This window comes from Jaculus jaculus, chromosome 12 (assembly GCF_020740685.1).
Source record: "Jaculus jaculus isolate mJacJac1 chromosome 12, mJacJac1.mat.Y.cur, whole genome shotgun sequence".
Taxonomy (NCBI): domain Eukaryota; kingdom Metazoa; phylum Chordata; class Mammalia; order Rodentia; family Dipodidae; genus Jaculus; species Jaculus jaculus.
Genome location: NC_059113.1, coordinates 57783748 through 57802487, shown reverse-complemented (window position 1 = coordinate 57802487; position 18740 = coordinate 57783748). Strand labels below are relative to the sequence as shown.

Below are 18740 nucleotides of genomic sequence, written 5' to 3'. Positions count from 1 at the left end.
AGTTAACTTTTAACTTTCTCTAAGAACGCCTGTCATCACCAGGGTATCTAGGCATTCCATCATGAGAAAGGTTTATGAGAAAGGAAAATATTCCCCTTGCCTCAGGTACAATGCAGCAAACTTGTGCAGAGCATTTCCTGGAATGCCAAGCCACCACAGGTGACACGGGACACAGTTAGCATCTAGGCCATCAAAGTTCATAAAAAAATAAATAAATAAAAGTCCAGAAAAGAGTTCAAGGGTGATAAACCAAAATGATTATTGTTACTAGGTATACCCCAATAGCCTTTGGTGGGTACAGCTATCCTCCAGCATGCACCAAACATTAACATGTGACATACAAAGGCACCCTGAGGTCAAGCAAGAAATATGAGTGAGTGAAGTAGGCCAGGTAACAAGTGGCTTGTCTCTTTGGAATGTATATCCAGAAAGCAAGCTTCAGAAAAAGACACTTCTCTATTCATGCCAACTATCAGGAACCTCAGATGCCTGCCCCAGTATTCACAGTGACACCACAGGCTCATTTGCGCCAGAGTCTAATTCTGCAGGCAATTTCAAGAAACTGGATTGTGTGAAATCTGCCTTTTGTTAGTAACTAATCTAAGCTTCTTTTTTTTAATATTTAATTGAGAATGAGAGAACAGGCACATGAGGGCCTCCTGCTGCTGCAAACAAACTCTAGATCCATGTGCCACTTTGTGCATCTGACTTTATGCGGGCACTGGGGAATCGAACCTAGACCATCAGGCTTTGCAAGTACCTTTAAGTACTTTTAGTACTAAGTACTAAGCCATCTCCCCAGGCCCAAAACTTCTTTTATATATATATTTTTTAATTTATTTGAGAGGAATAGACAGAGAGAGAGAGAGATAATGGGCATGCCAGGGCCTCTAATCACTGCAAACAAACTCCAGATACATGCACCCCTTGTGTATCTGGCTTATGTGGGTCCTGGGGAATTTAACCTAGGTCCTTTGGCTTTGTAGGCAAGTATCCCAACTGTTAAGCCATCTCTCCAGCCTCCCAAACTTCTTTTAAATGGAATGATCATAAATAAGTCTGTGGGTCAGAGCTTTTGGGCTAGATAGAGCAAAGGACAAAACTTCCCAGGCTACTGATGATCATACTACCATCAGGTCTTAGGACTTAGGCCTTGGGGTATCTACATCATCACCACCCATAACAGAATCTGGCCTCTGACAACTTGAGAGGGTCACCTCAGTGCCTGTCACTGAACTCCTGCATGATCTTTTCCAGTCCAAATAGTATTGCTTTCTCTATGGCTGTTGGACCCAGAAACAGGAGCCAATCAGCTACATATGCTCCAAAATATAAAATGCAAATTTTAGGGCTAGGGAGATGGCTTTGCAGTTAAGGGACTGCCTGCAAAGCCTAAGGACCTAGGTGTGATTCCCCAGGACCCACATAAAACAGATGTGCAAGGTAGTACATGCATATAGAGTTCTATTGCAACAGCTAGATGCCTTGGCGCCCCAATTCTCTCTCTCTCTCTCATAAATAAGTAAAAAATATTTTTAAAACATGTAAATTTTAGGCCTTATAAACCACAGGTTAGAAGAGGGAAAAAAATCTCGCTGCCAGGCATGGTGGTACATGCCTTTAATCTCAGCACTTGGGAGGCAGATGTAGGAGGATCACTTGTGAGTTTGAAGCCAGATTGCGACTACAGAGTTCCAGGTCAGTCTGGGCTAGAGTGAGACCCTACCTCAATAAAAAAAAGAAAAAAACATTAGGGGACTGGAGAGATGGTTTAGTGGTTAAGGTACTTGCCTATAAAGCCAAAGGATCCAGGTTTGATTCCCCAATACCCTCATAAACCAGATGCACAAGGTGGTACATGCATCTGGAGTTTGTTTACAGTGATTAGAGGCCCTGGTATGGCCATACACACACATTCACTCTCTCTCTCTCTCTACCTCTTTCTCTCTCTCTCCTAAATAAATTATATATACATCCCCCTCCCCCATGTAAGGTCTTGCTCTAGCCCAGTCTGACCTGGAATGCACACTGTAGTCTCAAGATGGCCTCAAACTTTCAGCAATCCTCCTACCTTTGCCTCCTGAGTGCTGAGATTAAAGGTGTGCACCACCACACACGGCTTTTTGTATCTCATTTTTTAAAATTATATATATATATATACATATATATATATATACACATATATACATATATATATACACACACACATATATATATATATATATGTTGTTGTTGTTTTGTTTTTTTGTTTTTGTTTTTGTTTTTGTTTTTGTTTTTGTTTTTGTTTTTCGAGGTAGGGTCTCACTCTGGCTCAGGCTGATCTGGAATTCACTATGGAGTCTCAGGGTGGCCTTGAACTCTCGGCGATCCTCCTACCTCTGCCTCCCGAGTGCTGGGATTAAAGGCATGCACCACCACGCCCAGCTAAAATAAAATATATTTTTAAATATTTTATTCTCATTTATTTATTTGACAGAGAAAGAGGGACAGAGAGAAAAAGAATGGGCGTGCCAGGGCCTCCAGCCACTGCAAACAACTCCAGACACATGCGCCCCCTTGTGCATCTGGCTAACGTGGGTCCTGGGGGAATCAAACCTGGGTCCTTTGGCTTTGCAGGCAAACAACTTAACTGCTAAGACAGCCCTTCAGCCCAAATAAAATACTTACTTAATTATTTAAAAATATTTTAAGTCAATAAAGGAAATAGAGCATTCACAAAGAACTTGGAAAAGTATCTTACAAGCTAGAAGAGTGTTTCTGATGTTTTGTGGTTTGTAGTTGGTTTGTTTGTTTTTTTATTTATTGGCTAATTTTAAAGTCTAAGGTGTTAGCTTTAAAACAGGCAGTGAGAGCCAGGTGTGGTAACACATGTCTTTAATCCTAGCACTTGGGAGGCAAAGGTAGGGATGCTGTGAGTTCAAGGCCACCGTGAGACTACAGAGTGAATTCCAGGTCAGCCACCTTAAGCCAGGTATGGTGGGATATATCTTTAATTCCAGCACTTGGAAGGCAGAAGTAGGAAGATCACTGTGAGTTCGAGGCCACCTTGAGACTCGTAAATTCTAGATCAGCCTGAGCTACAGAGACTCTACCTCAAGAAAACAACAAAACAAAACAAAAAAGGGCTGAAGAAAGGGCATTGTGGTTAAGGCACTTGCCTGCAAAGCCAAAGGACTCAGGTTCAATTCCCCAGGACCCAGATAAACCAGATGCACAAGGGGGTGTGCACATCTGGAGTTCGTTTGCAATGGCTGAAGGCCCTGGCATGCCCATTCTCTCTCCCTGCCTATTTCTCTTTTTCTCTTTCTCTCAAATAAATTAAAATTTATATTTAAAAAAAAGCAACTAAAGCAGAATAAAGTCTTGACATCTTAAAAAAAAAAAAAAGGCTACCTTATACACACATGCACCACATCCCACATCAGGTTCACTCAGTACAACCTGTTACCTGACAGAGTTCTGGAAAGCCGTCCAATCTTCCTGAAAAAGGGAGCTAAGAGGAACATCATCCAGTTTACACTTTTTACGTATGGACTGGAGAGCATTGGTGAAATCAGATGCATACCTGGGGGGGAGAACAGCGATTCAAGGATATCTGAAGTCCATAACTTTGAACACATAGTCTTTAGAGGTGAGGACACTTAGAAACCTATGGCCATGAAAAAGTCTTCTCTGTGGGGTGAGACCTGGTTACCCTAATTTTATAAACATCACCTATTTTTGCTAGTTTCCAAATCTTCCCTTCTAGAGAAGGTGGCCTAAGTTCTCACATATTCTTGTATATGGTAAATTTTTAATATCTCCAGATATGAATTACTTTTCAAAGTCATCAGAATAAAAAACAGAAACTAAAAGGAAATCTAGTAATTTTAGAGAAGCAGGAAACTGAGAGAAAAGCCTCAAAGCTTTATCTTTCAGAGTGGAGGGTTGTGTGATGATACCTCAAGCAGATAAACAAAGTGTTCCCTTAAAGTCAGAAAACTAAGAAAAAACTTCAAATGATACTGCTTGAGGACAGGCCAAAAAGCTGATAGGAAAAGAAGACTCTGACATTTTTGTATCTTTGTGTTGCTTTTGTGTGGGGGTATGGTTTTGAAAGGTAGGTAGGGTCTCTCTCTAGCCCAGGATGACTTGGAATTGACTATGTAGTCTCAGGGTGGTCTCGAACTCACAGTGAACCTCCTACCTTTGCCTCCCTAGTGCTGGGATTAAAGGTATACACCACCATGCCTGGCTTTTTTATATCTTTTCTATTGTAGCAGATTACATCTTTATTTATATGTGTGTGTAATATATATATGTGTATATACATGTGTGTGTGTGTATATATATATTATTTTTACATATATTTACATATATTTGTATTTACCTTTACCTACAAAATCCTGATGACAGTAAAGAGAAAAAGGTTTTTTTATTAAAAAGAGAGAGAGAGAGAGAGAGCCAGGCGTGGTGGCACACACCTTTAATTCCAGAACTCGGGAGGCAGAGGTAGGAGGATATCCATGAGTTCGAGGCCACCCTGAGACTACATAATCAATTCCAGGTCAGCCTGAGCTAGGGTGAAACCCTACCTCAAAAACATAAAGAAAGAGAGAGAGGGAGGGAGAGAGGGAGGGAGGGACGGACGGGGGGAGGGAGGACTGGAGAGATGGCTTAATGGTTAAACAGCTTGCCTAAGAAGCTAAGGGCCCAGGTTCAATTTCCCAGTACTCCATAAGCCAGATGCACAAGGTGGCACATGCATCTGGAGCTCGTTTGCAATGACTGGAGGCCCTGGTTTGCCCATGCACTCGCTCTCAAATAAATGAATAAATAATAAAAGAGAAAAGAACCCTTCATGTGGTACACTCACCGCAGGTGCTTTCCTCCAGGAAGACAACTGGCTGCCCTGGGCACACTTCTGCCCCTAATGTCCCAACAAGAAACTACCCGGCAGGGGAAGTACTAACAGCTGAGAGCACTGGCTCAACAGCAACAAGGCTCACAGGGCTTCAAAGGCAAACCAGCATTCAGATTTTGAAAGCCATGGGGTGGAGGGCCTTGAAACATGGAGTGAGTGCATGATGGAACAAAACCCTGGGGCGGTCCCCTGGACAACACAAGAATGCATCTATCCATAAACTAGAGACTGGAGCATGTCACCTCTTGAAGACCCTTCTACCGCACTTACATAGGTCAGGGAATTCAGGCCTTTCTCGTTCTTCTGACAAAATGTAATTTAACTTCCTCTTTTCCTTTCTTTTCAGTATCAGACAGGTTTTTGGAGGGGGGAAGGAATGCTGGATTTTTACCAAAGTCTTCACTCATGCTAAGCAGATCCTCTTCCACCAAGTGACACTTCCAACCCCTTCAGAACCACATCGCCCATGGACTTTAATTTCTCCCAGCCTCAGGAAACCATACATTGACTTTTCTTTCCATAAATCTGCCTGCTCTGGGCACTTCATATAAGATAGGATGATATGCCACATGGTCTTTTATGACTTGCTTCTTTCACCCAGCAGGATCTTACATCACTTTTTTATTTGACTTTTATAAAATATTTTATTTTTATTTTCTTATTTGAGCAACAGATAGAGATAGAAAGAGGCAGATAGAGAAAGAGAGAATGGACACAACAGGGCCTCTAGAGGCTGCAAACAAACTCCAGAAATATGCACCACATTGTGCATCTGGCTTTACACGAGTATTGGGAAATCACACCCAGGTCCTTTGGCTTTGCAGGCAAATGCCTTAACTGCTAAGCCCTCTCTCCAGTCTGGCTTTTTTTTTTTAAGACACTGTCTCTCTATATAGCTCAGCATGGCCTTAAACTTGTAAACTTCTGCCCTCAGCTTCCCAAGAGTTGGGGACACAGACACATACCATCATTCTCAATATTTTATTTTTCAGTATTAGGGATTGACCCTAGAGGCTATATGCTAGGCAAGTATGAGCACCATCACTGTCCTTCCTCATCTCCCAAAGAAACCATTTTCAGTTTACTGCTTAAACTGGAGCTCAGCAATCTCTTTCTATTAAGGTTCAGAATGTAAATATTTACATTGCAAGGTCCCTACATTCACAATAGGAAAGGCAAGAGAAAGAGAGTAACTATGTTCTGATAAAATCCTATTTATTAAAAACAGGCAGGGCAGATCCGACTCCTGAGGTAGTTTTCCCACTACTATTCTAAAGAATATATAACTGGGGGGAAAAAAGAATATATAGCTGGGCAGGGTGTTGCATGCCTGTAATCCTAGTACTTGGAAGGCAGAGGTAGGATCACTATTAGTTTGAGGCCAGTCTGGGATTACAGAGTGAGTTGCAGGTGAGGCAGTCAGAAGTGAGACTCTACATCGAAAAAAAAAAAAATTAAAAATTAAAAAAAAAAGAATTAAAGAAACTATAATCATCTGAAGGTATTAGAAAAGACTAAGGACAAGAAGGCATGATGGCATACACTTGTAATCCCAGCACGCAGGAGTTGGAGGTATGGGAAGCACAAGTTTGAGGCCAGCCTCAGCTACATAATGAAATCCTGTGTCAAAAAAAAATAAAGAAAGAACTCTTCCTCTACCAAAAAATAACTGGAGTAAGTTGGCGTACCTGCTATTTTTCACAGAGTTTACACATTGTTCATGACTGTTGCTGGGCTACAAAGGGCTCTGTTGCAACACAGTCTGTAAGGCCCACAAAGACCAAAATACCTGCTACCTGCTTCTTTGTAGACAGCATTGACTGAGTCCTGCTATAGAGGTAGTATTCATTTTGTTGTTCTTTTCCCATGATGCACTGGATCATGTGATTCTGCAACTTACTTTTTTCACCTGATAATGTTCTTGTGGTCTATCTTGGTGACATGTGGGTCTACCAAGTACTACAGAGGTTCCCTTGTATCAGTGTGTCCTACATTATTCACCACTGCCTGATTGACAAACCTGCAGCTTACTTCAAGTGCTCTACCTCAGCAAACGATGCTGCAACGAGCATCCTTAAGAACATTCTTCTGGGCTCAGGTGCTGGTGCTTCTTCAGGGTTCATAGCAGGAATAAGGTACATATGCTCAACCAGGACAGACAGTCCCAGCCTTACTTGGCAAAGAGGGCTTTCAGGGCTGTCAGCAGGCCACACGTCCCCAGGCCATTGGTGAATTTGACACATCTGTCAACAGCTGCAGATGCCAGGCCAAAGAGCTTGTTAACTGAGTGGTTCAACTCTTGCACACAGTCAATCACTTCCCCATGTTCCTGGACAGCAGACAGAGACAAGCAAAAGCCATGTCAGACTCTAGAGCCCTGGAACAGATGCCATTAACACAGGGAAACCACCAAACCACACACCTGTGGCAAAACCACCGCACAGAGATATCACAATATCATCCCCAACTGTGACATCTCTCTAGGAACCTGAGCCAGGAGAGAACAATAAATGTGATCAGTGACACGTGGAAGAAAAGAAGGCTTAAGTCCTAGCTCGTCATCATATCTTTTTCATTTTTTTCCCCTCTTTCCCTGGTATTAAAATGGTTCTTCTGCCTCTAGCCCTCAGCTAGGCATTAAATCCTAAAAGAACATGGTAGAAGGAGAATGTTTCTTGCAGAGTTAGAGTAGAGCTGAAGTAGAACAGGCCTTCTAGATAGGTCCCTAGAGTACAGGACAATGGCAAGAGGTGCAGACTTAGCAGACTGTGGGATCAGTGCTTACATGGCAGTTCATGCTAGACAACTTTGAATAACTTGAGAGCAAACCATGTGGAATGGAGATGACCCTAATCCTGCCCAGGTAAGCACAGAGCAAACCTGTCCCCGGGACCCTGTCTTGGGTGCTCAGCTCATTTGCATATCTTCCCTATAGGAAAGACACCTCAAGAAGAAATTGCTAATTGGAGAGCTATACAAAATCTCTCCCAAAGCCCTAAATCTCTCATTTTTGCTTAATCCTTTCTGGGGATCCGAAATGAGAATTTGGTGGCATATTTGAGGTCTCGGTTCACATTTGGACTATAAGAGGCCCTGGGCCATTTAAAGCCCTATCTCTACCCTGCCAGTTTTTGTTACTGTGTGCTTGGTTTTGGTTGTACACTTGATCCACCCCAACCCTGTGTCAGTCACAGCAGAACTTGGCACATGGAAAGTGTGCCCCATGACTGGGGCAGTGTCATGGTGTCATTACACATTACCAAAGGCACAGCACTGATCTGTATGAGGAGGTTGCTCTCCTCCATGTCGCCGTACTTCAGCTGGTATGGTTTGTAGGGGCCATACACAGCATCCACCAGCTCCACGACTTTCACCAGGTTGTGCTCCTCTGCAGGGAATCAGAAATTAAAGATGATTATGAACAAACTACTTGCTGCCAAATTTCTACTCTGTCTTCAAGGGGACTGCATTTTGCTAATCTGCTTTGTTCATTTGTGGAAGCTTCTTCAATCATCACTTTAGCAATGAACTGGGCTTTGTGTACCATTTGTTGAAAGTGCTGTTAGTGACACCAACTCCTTCAATCCATACCCATGACAGCTGAGAACCACTCCCAAGTAAAGCTTTTGGGCCCTGGACATGATGGTTATAATGCAAGCACTCAGGAGATGGAAGCACAAGTTCAAGCCTCAGCTACATGGTGAGTTTGAGACCAGCCTGTATCCCTTAGGGATACAGAGTGCATTCCAGGTCAGCCTGGGCTAGAGTGAGACCCTATTTCAACCCCCCCACACACATTTTAAAATATATATATATACACACACACACACACACACACACACACACACACACACACACACACATATTCTCACTATGTATCCCAAGGCTGGCCTTCAACTCTCAGTTCTCTTATCTGAGTATGCCACTATACCTGGATAAACTAGAATTGTAAAAAAAAAAAAAAAAAAAAAACATATTTTAGGGCTGGGGATATGTCTCAGAAGTTAAAAGGTACTGTTTACAAAGCCTGCTTGTCCAAGTTCAATTCCCCAACACCCACATAAAGCCAAATGCGAAGTGGCACATGTGTCTGTGATCCTATGACAATGGGAGGCAGAGCCAAGAGAATCCAAAGCTTCAAGAATAGCTAGTCTGACATTCATCTGCACTTTGGCAAGTTTATTATGGCAGCTAGAGACCCTGTCTCAAAGAAGGTGAAGCCCAGACACTTTAAGGCTGTCCTCTGCCCTCCATACAAGTTCTGTGGCATACGTGCTCCCCTCACACACACAGATAAGTAAAAATTTAAAACAGATAAATGGAAATCATATATATCATTTCCAAGCTCCATCCACTAAGTGTGGAAGTAATGACCCCTCAGCAATAACAAGCAGCCCTTGGTGCCCAGGTTCTGGTTTCTGAAGACCATTTCCCACTGTAAGAAACAAAATTTTCTAGGGAAGTGGTGGGTTCCACTGCTGATGTGAGGGAAAGTACAAGGTGTTCCTGGAATATTGTGTGGCAAAAAGTAAAGAAGCATTCTAAGACTGACAGACATATGTCAAAAAGATATCTGAGGCATCAGGAAGGGGCAAACACAGAACAAATGTGAACTTATTTGGACTTCAAAATGAGGAGAAATGTTGAATTATAACATATTTTAGAAAAGGGGGACTAGAGAGGTGGCTTAGTGGTCAAGGCACTTGCCTGCAAAGCCTAACAACCCTGGTTCAATTCCCCAGTACCCACGTAAAGCCCGATGCACAAGGTGGTACATGCTTCTGGAGTTCATTTGCAGTAGCCAGAGGCCCTGGTGTTCCCATTCTCTTCCTCCCCACCTCTCTCTCTCTTTCTTCTCGCTCTGTACTGCAAATAAATAATGATCAAAAAAGGGGAGGACTGGAGGGATGGCTTAGCAGTTAAGGCATTTGTCTGCAGAGCCAAAGGACCTAGGTTTGATTCCCCAGGACCCACATAAGCTAGATGCACAAAAGGGCACACGTGTCTGGAGTTTGTTTGCAGTGGCTGGAGCCCTGGCACACCCATTATCTCTCTGTCTGCCTGTCTCTCTCTCTCCTTCCCTCTCTCTTTCTTTCTTTCTCCCTCTTTCTCTGTCAAATTAATTAATTAAGTAAGTAATTTAAAAAAGGAATCCTAGGAGTGGAGAGATGATTTAGCAGTAAAGGCAACTGCCTGCAAAGCCTAAGGACACAGATTCAATTCCCCAGAACCCACATAAACCAGATACACATGGTGGCACATGCGTTTGAATTCGTTGGCAGCAGCTGGAGGCCCTTGTGTCCCCATTCTCTCTCTCTCTCATAAATAAATAAATAAATAAAATCTTTCAAATAAAGTATTTTTTTTTTAAGTTAGAAAAAAAGAAAGCCAGGCGTAGTGGCATACACCTTTAATCCCAGCACTGAGGAGGGAGAGGTAAGAGGATCACCGTAAACTCAAGGCCACCCCGAGAATACATACTTAATTCCAGGTCACCTTGGGCCACAGTGAAATCTTACCTCAAAAAACAAAAACAAAATCAAACAAACGAAAAAATAAAAGTTGAGCATTGTGACAAGTACCTGTAATCCTAGTACTTGGAGGCTAAGACTGAAAGAACCCAAGTTCAAGGCCAGCTTGGGCTACACAGTGAGATCTTGTGTCAATAAATAATAAAGGAAAGAGGAAGAGAAGATCACTTCTTTACAACAGGATACTACAACTAGATGTAGAGAATGGAAGAGTTAGGAAATCATTTTATAGTCAGCAATGTACAAGTTTACTCAGGCAGTGAGTATCAATAGATGTTTACATTACTAGGCAAGTATTTCCTGAGGAATGGTAGTACTGTGAGCTCACAGTACCACACCAGAGATGACTTAACAATGACAAAGAGAAAAAGGTAGTGACAACAGAGCGCTCTGGCAGAAACATTGACCACGTGATTAATCTGTCACCAGCAACTGGACATTATGTATCTCTCAATGTGATGCAACAGGAAATATACAGCAGCACCAGTGCAGTATTGTGCCAAAATTATTTATTATAAATCTAATAATGGGGGGAGATAATTCCAGAATGCAGGACATTCTACAAGAGAACTGTCTTCTTCAAAGATGTCAATGTCATTAAAGACAAAAGAAAGATGAAACAGCCAGGCACAGTGGTGAACGCCTTTAATGTCAGCACTTAGAAGGCAGAGTTAGGAGAACTGCCATGAGTTCAAGGCTACCCTGAGACTACACAGTGAATTCCAGGTCAGCCTGAGCTAGAATGAGATCCTATCTCAAAAAAAAAAAAATGAAAAGACCTTTAGATTAAGCAAGTAACTAAGGAGAAATGTCAACCAAATGCAATACACACACACACAAAATATATTATTGTTCCTAAACAATACTTATTTATTTATTTATCTGAGGGGTTGGTTTTCCTTGAGACAGGGTTTCATTGTAAAGCTCAGGATGGCCTTGAACTCAATATGTAACCCAGGCTGACTTCAGACTCACAATCCTTCAGCCTTAGTGCTCTAAACACTAGGATTGTAGGACTATGATACCACACCTAGCTTTAATGTGTATTGTTTGAACTACTGAGAAAAAACAGAACAGAATGCTGTCAGGGGAAGTTATAGATCATCTTTTTGTTGTTTTTTGAGGTAGGGTCCCACTTGAGCCCAGTACACATATATAATTTATTTGAGAAAAAGAGAGAGAATGGGTGCACCAAGGCCTCCAGCCATTGCAAACTCTAGACGCATGCGACCCCTTGTACACCTGGCTTATGTGGATCCAGTAGAGACAAACAGGGATCCTTTGGCTTTGCAGGCAAACATCTTAACCGCTAAGCCATCTCTCCAGCCCTCTCTGTTTTATTTTTGTGCTTCCAAAGTTTTTTATTTTAGTTTTTTTTTAATTTTTTATTTATTTATTTGAGAGCGACAGACACAGAGAGAAAGACAGATAGAGGGAGAGAGAGAGAATGGGCACGCCAGGGCTTCCAGCCTCTGCAAACGAACTCCAGACGCGTGCGCCCCCTTGTGCATCTGGCTAATGTGGGATCTGGGGAACAGAGCCTCAAACCAGGGTCCTTAGGCTTCACAGGCCAGTGCTTAACCGCTAAGCCATCTCTCCAGCCCTTATTTTAGTTTTATGAGACTTGATCTAATCATATATCTCAGGATGTCCTTGAGATAAAAGCATGTGTTACCACATCTGGCTTCCAAAAGTGTTTTTAAATTTAACAAAACAAAAAACAGCTTTGAAAACTTCAGTAGGAATTACTAGAAATAGAAACTTGCATGGCTGACTTTGAAGAATGGCTCCCATGTCTTCAAGAAAGTCCGCCCCTGGGGAAGGAGTGCAACCTCTGTCCCACTTTGCTACAGCAGGATGCACAGCCTGCCAGGGGATCCCAGTTCTCTGGAAGCTGCCCACATCCACCATGCCTCTCCCACAACTGAGCCTGACTAGTAAGTGTGACAAAATACCTATGAATCATCAGGAACCCGAACGATAAACACACTCCCTGGAATGTAAGGCAATTAAATGCAATGTAATTTAAGAGAATAACTATTAAATAAACGAAGTTAGTGACACACAGCAGCCACATGGCAGAATGAAGCCTTCATGAAGTAACTTCCTCATCTGACAGCAGCATGTGTCACAAGGTGTATGTTACTTAAAAATTTATGATGCTTTTAACATAGATGGGAGACGCAGCCTACCACACATTATCTGCCCAGGAATAAGCTGTACTACTGGGAAAGCCATTCACCCTACAGTCACCTTCAGTCCTGGCATGGCTCCTATCCTGAAAAGCTTACTTGTTGCCTCTTTGAAACCTTCCCACATATGTATGCTCTTAAACTTACTTTTCACATGGAGCTGTCTGAGGTTTTGTGGATGTGTATGCATGTGTGTGATGAGTGCGTACATGTTTGTAGGCTAGAGGACAATCTTGTCTGTGGTTCCTCAGTGCCATCCACCTTTTCTTTGGAACAGGGTCTCTCACTAGCCTGAAACTCATCAAGCAAGCTACGCTGACTGGCTAGCAAAGCCCATGGATCCACTTGTCCCTGACTCCCCAGAGCTTACATTATAAACACATGCCACCACACCTGGCTTTCTAAGCATTGATTCTTGGGACTCAAACTCAGATCCTCATGTTTGCACAGCAAGCACTTTTCTGACTGAGCATCTCCCCAGGACCTCTGCCTAAGGTTCTAACTTGAAAGGAAGAGGACACCACCCGCTCAGTGAGACCTGCAGCCCACCCCATGCCTCACATCTAGCTTCCTGTATATCCTAAGATGCTGCAGAAGCCACCATCACTGCCCAGAGCAGGCAAAGTGCCTAGGCAGCCCTTAGGGTGGCAAGTATATTAAACACCTATTTCCATGAGGGTAATGTTTTCACAGAAAAGCCATCCATATGTATGGAGACACTGACCCCTTCCTCTTCTATACTGATCATGAAATGTGGTGGCAAACAAACCCAGGCTTCAAAGCAAGTAAAGACAAGCCAGAGAATAAGAGGAAGGAATGCTTACGTGGGTGGGAGTGCAATGCCATCTCCAGCCCCTTGGCAAAGTGGGCGGTGGTATCAAAGAACTCCAACAGTCTGATAAGCTCCAACTCAGGCCCCGCCCTCTCCACACCTGTGCTAAGGCACATGGGCAAGGAGGGCACCAAGGCCCCCAGGGTCTGGATCAGCAGCACTGTCACCACCTCGTGAGGGTTCTTGAAAACCTGCAGCAGTAAGAGACATTTGCATTAGCACATGTGTACTAAGAGGAACCAACTTTCTACAGCAGCCATCTCCCATGGGCTGGGGAGATGGCTCAGTGGGTAAAGCACAAGGACCAAAGTTTAGATACTCAGCACCCATGTAAACGCCCCAGGATAGTGTAATAGACATGCCTCTAACCCTAGTGCTAGGGAGGCAGAGATAAGAGGAGCCTACTGGCTAGCTAGTCTAGCCAAATGAGTGAGGTATGAGTTCAGTGAGATATCCTCCCAAAAGAATACAGAGAAACTGAGGAGATACCCAGCATGGACCTCTGGCCTGCACTCATGTGCACATGCAGTGACGGGCACATGTGCATGCACACGCACACACACATGCAAAAATTAAATGAGAGGAAGGAAAGAGTAAGCCACCTCCTTGATGACATCAAAGCATCCCCATTTACAGCTAAATTGGCTCATCAAAAGCTGCAAGCTCACTGCCAACTGAACACGTCCAAAAAGTTAAGGCCCCAAGTCTCTATCTAGTTCAAGCTTACCAAAGCAGTAGATGGTCATCACCAGAAACTGACCAGAGGGCTGAAGGAGCAACAAACTATGAAAGAAGAGTAATTCACTGAGTGGGTTGGAGGGAGCATTTCTTTTGAGACAGTCTTGCTATGTAGCCCAGTCTGGCTTTGGATTCAACAATTCTCCTGCCTCAGCCTCATGGGTGCTGGGATTACAGGCATGGGCCAGCATGCCTGGTTAGCTGGGTTTCCATCTTTGTACAGATTAGCAGTCTGGCCAGAAACCATCTCTTCTCCTTGACATAGATCTTCAGTACAGATGGATTCTCTTAAAGATCACCAGGAATAGGATCTCTATGTAGATTTAGATTACTCACTGATTCACTGACAGCCTTTTTCTATTCTCTGTACTTTAGGTCTTTGGGAAACTCAAACAAAGTAGAATACATTGATGATGCTCTTACCCCTCTCCATACTGTTTAGTAAATGCCTTTGTGTTGTAACCTTAATCACTACAAATGAAATGAAAGAACTAGTCTTAGGGCTGGGAAGATGGCTAAGTGATTAAAGGTGCTTGCTTACAAAGCCTGCCAACTCAGATGTAATTCTCCAGCACCCCTACAACACCAGACACACAAAATGACACATGTGTCTGGAGTTCATCTGCAACAGCAGATTTTTTAAACAATAAAATGCAATTAGAGAGATTGTTCAGCAGATAAAGCACTCGCCACTCAAGCCTGAGTACCCAAGTTCAATCCTCAGACCCCACATAAAAAGTTGGAAGCCATGATGGGTTTCTGTAATCACAGTACTGACAGCAAGATTGGAAGCAGAGACAAGAAACTTTTCCAGATGCACCTGAGCAAAAAGAAAAAGCAACAGAGTGAGATGGAGAGAAACCTTGCCCCACATGAGGTAGACCAGCAAGAATGAACCTGAAAGGTGTCCTCTACATGCACATGGGGCATGTCCACACCTGTACTGACACACACAAACAAAAAGTTATAAAAAAAGAATAAAGTGAACAAACTTAAGAAAACAGAATATATACACTGAATAGCAAAGCTAAAAGAAACTAAAGAAGATACAAATAAATGGAAAAACACCTTATCTTCATGGATTGGAAGACAGTATGTTTAGATGTGAATACTACCCAACATAATCTACACATTGAATGTAAACCTAATCAAAATTCCAGTGGTATTTGAGAAACATAAAAACCCACCCAAAACTTCAATATGAGTTATTTTTATCTTAATCTCCTCCCCCCAAAATTACCCTCTCTTATCCTGTCTCCCTCCCACTAGAACCCTTCTTCCCAGTAAATCCCCAACCTCCTTCCATGCCTTGCTTTGTTTTGTTTTGTTTTTGACACACTGGGTTACATTGGGGTCAGCTGTACTGGCATGGATGGGCTGCATGACTGGTTACTTACTAGTGGCTGTACTACAGAAGAACATGACTCCCTTCTGTCCCAGCAACTACATGTCAGTGCCATTAGCTCCCACGGGAGGTGTGGGGTCTCACGCACCCTTCCTCCATTGATGGTGAAGTGCTGACAGGAGGAAACCTCACTGTTGTGAGTTCTTTAGTGTAACAGCCCCACCATATACAGAAAACAGCAGTGCACAGCCCTCCTCCCCATCCTCCTGCTCTTACGTTCTTCCTGTCCCTCTTTTCAAGGGGCTCCCTGACCGTGGAAGGAGTGTTTACGGTTTTTTTGTGGCTGCTGTTGTTTTTTGAGACATGGTCTCACTCTCAACTCAGTATGTAGCCCAGCCTGACCTCATACTTGTGAGATTCTCCTGCCTGAGTCTCCCACATGCTGGGAGTATAGGTGTGAGATGCCAAGCCCAGTTTTTTATGAAACTGAACACTACCATCACTACTCTGTACCAAGCAGTAGCTCTTACCTTTCTCTAACACCTCTCCTCATCAATTCACCATACATATCACCAAATTTATTGATTTTACTTGTAATTTCAAAACTTCACTCACTCTTTTTGGGGGGTTGTATTTTTTTTGAGGTAGGGTCTCACTCTAGCCCAGGCTGGCCTGCACTGTATACTCTCAGGGTGGTCTCAAAGTCATGGCGATCCTCCTACCTCTGCCTCCCCAGTGCTGGGATTAAAGGTGTGTGCCACCACGTGCCACATTGTGCAACTGGCTTTACATGGAAACTGGGAAATTGAACCTGAGTTAGTGGCTTTGTAAGCATGTGCCTTTAACCAGTGAGCCATCTCACTAGCCCTCAAGTCAATTAAATAAAAGCACAGTGGGTACTAATACTACAAGACCAAACTTACTAACTATGGCTACAAAGTTAACCTAATAAATGTGTGAAAGGACATTCAACCAGATCTTCACTATGTACATAAGCTAATTAAGGGGTTGGAGAGATGGCTCAGTAGGCCAGAGTGCTGAGGGCCTGACAGGGCCTGAGATGGTATACAACCCATGTAACCCAGCATGGCCACACACATCTGTAAACAGCAGTCTTATAGGAAGCAGAGACCAGAGAATTACTGGGGCTCACAGGAGAAGTGGGGGAAGAAAAAGTAGCAAACACCAGAATCAATGATGGACTCCATCTCAAGGAAACACATGAATGTGCAATGGAGGTGTGACACTCAATGTTCTCTGTCCTTTACACGTATGCAGCATGGCATCTAGACACACAATTACATACACACGCCAAACATAATACACTCAATCAAAAAAAATGGCAAACATAAATACACACCTTTCAATAATATCTCTTAATATCAATGGCCTCAATGCCCCAACCAAAAGAACATAGGTTTGCAGACTGGGTTAAAAAGCAGGATCCTACCCAGCACTTGGGAGACAGAGGTAGGAGGATCTCCGAGAGTTCGAGGCCACCCTGAGACTACATAGTGAATTCCAGGTCAGCCTGAGCCAGAGTGAGACCCTACCTTGAAAAACCAAAAAAAAAAAAGAAAGCAAGATCCTACAATTTGTTGTCTCCAAGAAACTCACCTTTCTACAAAGGATAGACATTATCTTAGGGTGAAAGGTTGGAAAACGGTGTTTCAAGCAAATGGGCCTAGAAAACAAGCAGGGGTTGCTATTCTAATATCTGACAAGGTAGACTTCAGTCCAACATTAGTCAAGAAAGATAAGGAAGGTCACTTTATATTGATTAAGGGCACACTCCAACAGGAGGACATTACAATTCTAAACATAAATGCACCTAACATGGGGGCTCCCAAATTCATCAAACAAACACTATTAGAACTAAGGTCACAGATAACACCAAACACAGTGGTGATGGGTGACTTTAACACCCCACTCTCATCAATTGACAGGTCATCCCGGGAAAAAACAAACAAAGAGGCATCTGGACTAAATGAGGTCACAGAAGGAATGGACCTAACAGATATATACAGGACATTTCATCCAAATGCTGCAGAATATATATTCTTTTCAGGAGCACATGGAACATTCTCTAAAATAGACAATATATTAGGACACAAAGCAAATCTTAACACATTCAGGAAAATTGAAATAATTCCTTGTATTCTATCTGACCACAATGGAATTAAACTATAAATCAGTAGCAAGAAACGCTATAGAGCATACACAAATACACTCATTCATATGAACAAAAATAAAAAACAGGGTGGGAAAGATTGCTTAGTGGTTAAGGTACTTGCCTACAAAGCCTAAGGACCCAGGTTCAATTCCCCAGAACCCACATAAGCCAGATGTACAAGGTGACACACACATCTGCAGTTTATTTGCAGTGGGCCTCTCTCTCTCCTTATCTGCTTTTCTCTCTCAAATTAATATTTCTAAAAAGTAAAATAAAAAACAAACAAATAAATACTAGGGTGGACCACAGATCTAAATATAAAATCTAATAAAGCAAGCTTCTAGAAGAAGGATGGGATATACCTTTGCAACTTGACAAGTGGTGATGGTTTCTTAGGGCATGGAAAGCAATAACTATAAAAGAAAAAACTGATCAACAAGGCTTCATCAAAATCAGAACCTGCGCTCAGGGCTGGGAGGCAGTGCAGTGGTAGCATACATCCCTAGCACATGCAAACTCTGGGTTTCATCTCAAGCACCTCGAAAACAAAGAAACAAACAAAAAAGACCTCTGCTCAAGGTACAGACTGGAAGAAAATGTGTTCAAAACACACCTGGCAAAGGACCTGTATCTAAATGAGAACCCTTGAACTAACAAGGCAAAGGCAAATAAGCCAATTCTTGTTATTGGGTAAAAGACTTGAGGCGACATGTCACAAAGGAAGGTACGCTAATTGCAAATGAGCATATGAGCAAGTGCTCACTGTCTTTAGTCATCAGGGAAATGCACGTGAAAGCAGCAGGGAGGTAGTGCTGCACACCCACCTGGCAGAAAGGCTAACACTGAAAGAATGACAACACCTGTCTGCCATCAGCATGGACATGGAGTAATCAGGACTCTCACGCCACTGTGGGAGCACAAAAGGTACAACCACGGTGGGAGGAAGTCTGGCAGTTCCTTATAAACCTAAACATTGAGCCAGGCGTGGTGGTGCACGCCTTTAATCCCAGCACTCCAGAGGCAGAA

The 18740-nt window shown here is 42.9% G+C and overlaps 1 protein-coding gene across 1 annotated transcript in view; it reads right to left on the bottom strand.

Annotated features, from left to right (window-relative positions):
• The window catches only part of Cog7 (component of oligomeric golgi complex 7), an 86099-nt gene that overhangs the window by 28150 nt on the left and 39209 nt on the right, over positions 1–18740 (bottom strand). The window contains exons 7-10 of the mRNA XM_004670203.2: positions 13451–13649; positions 8164–8291; positions 7078–7232; positions 3449–3565 (exon numbers count right to left, since the gene is read on the bottom strand). Of these exons, the coding sequence (XP_004670260.1) occupies positions 3449–3565; positions 7078–7232; positions 8164–8291; positions 13451–13649 (599 nt within the window). The remainder of the gene's footprint in view (positions 1–3448; positions 3566–7077; positions 7233–8163; positions 8292–13450; positions 13650–18740) is intronic.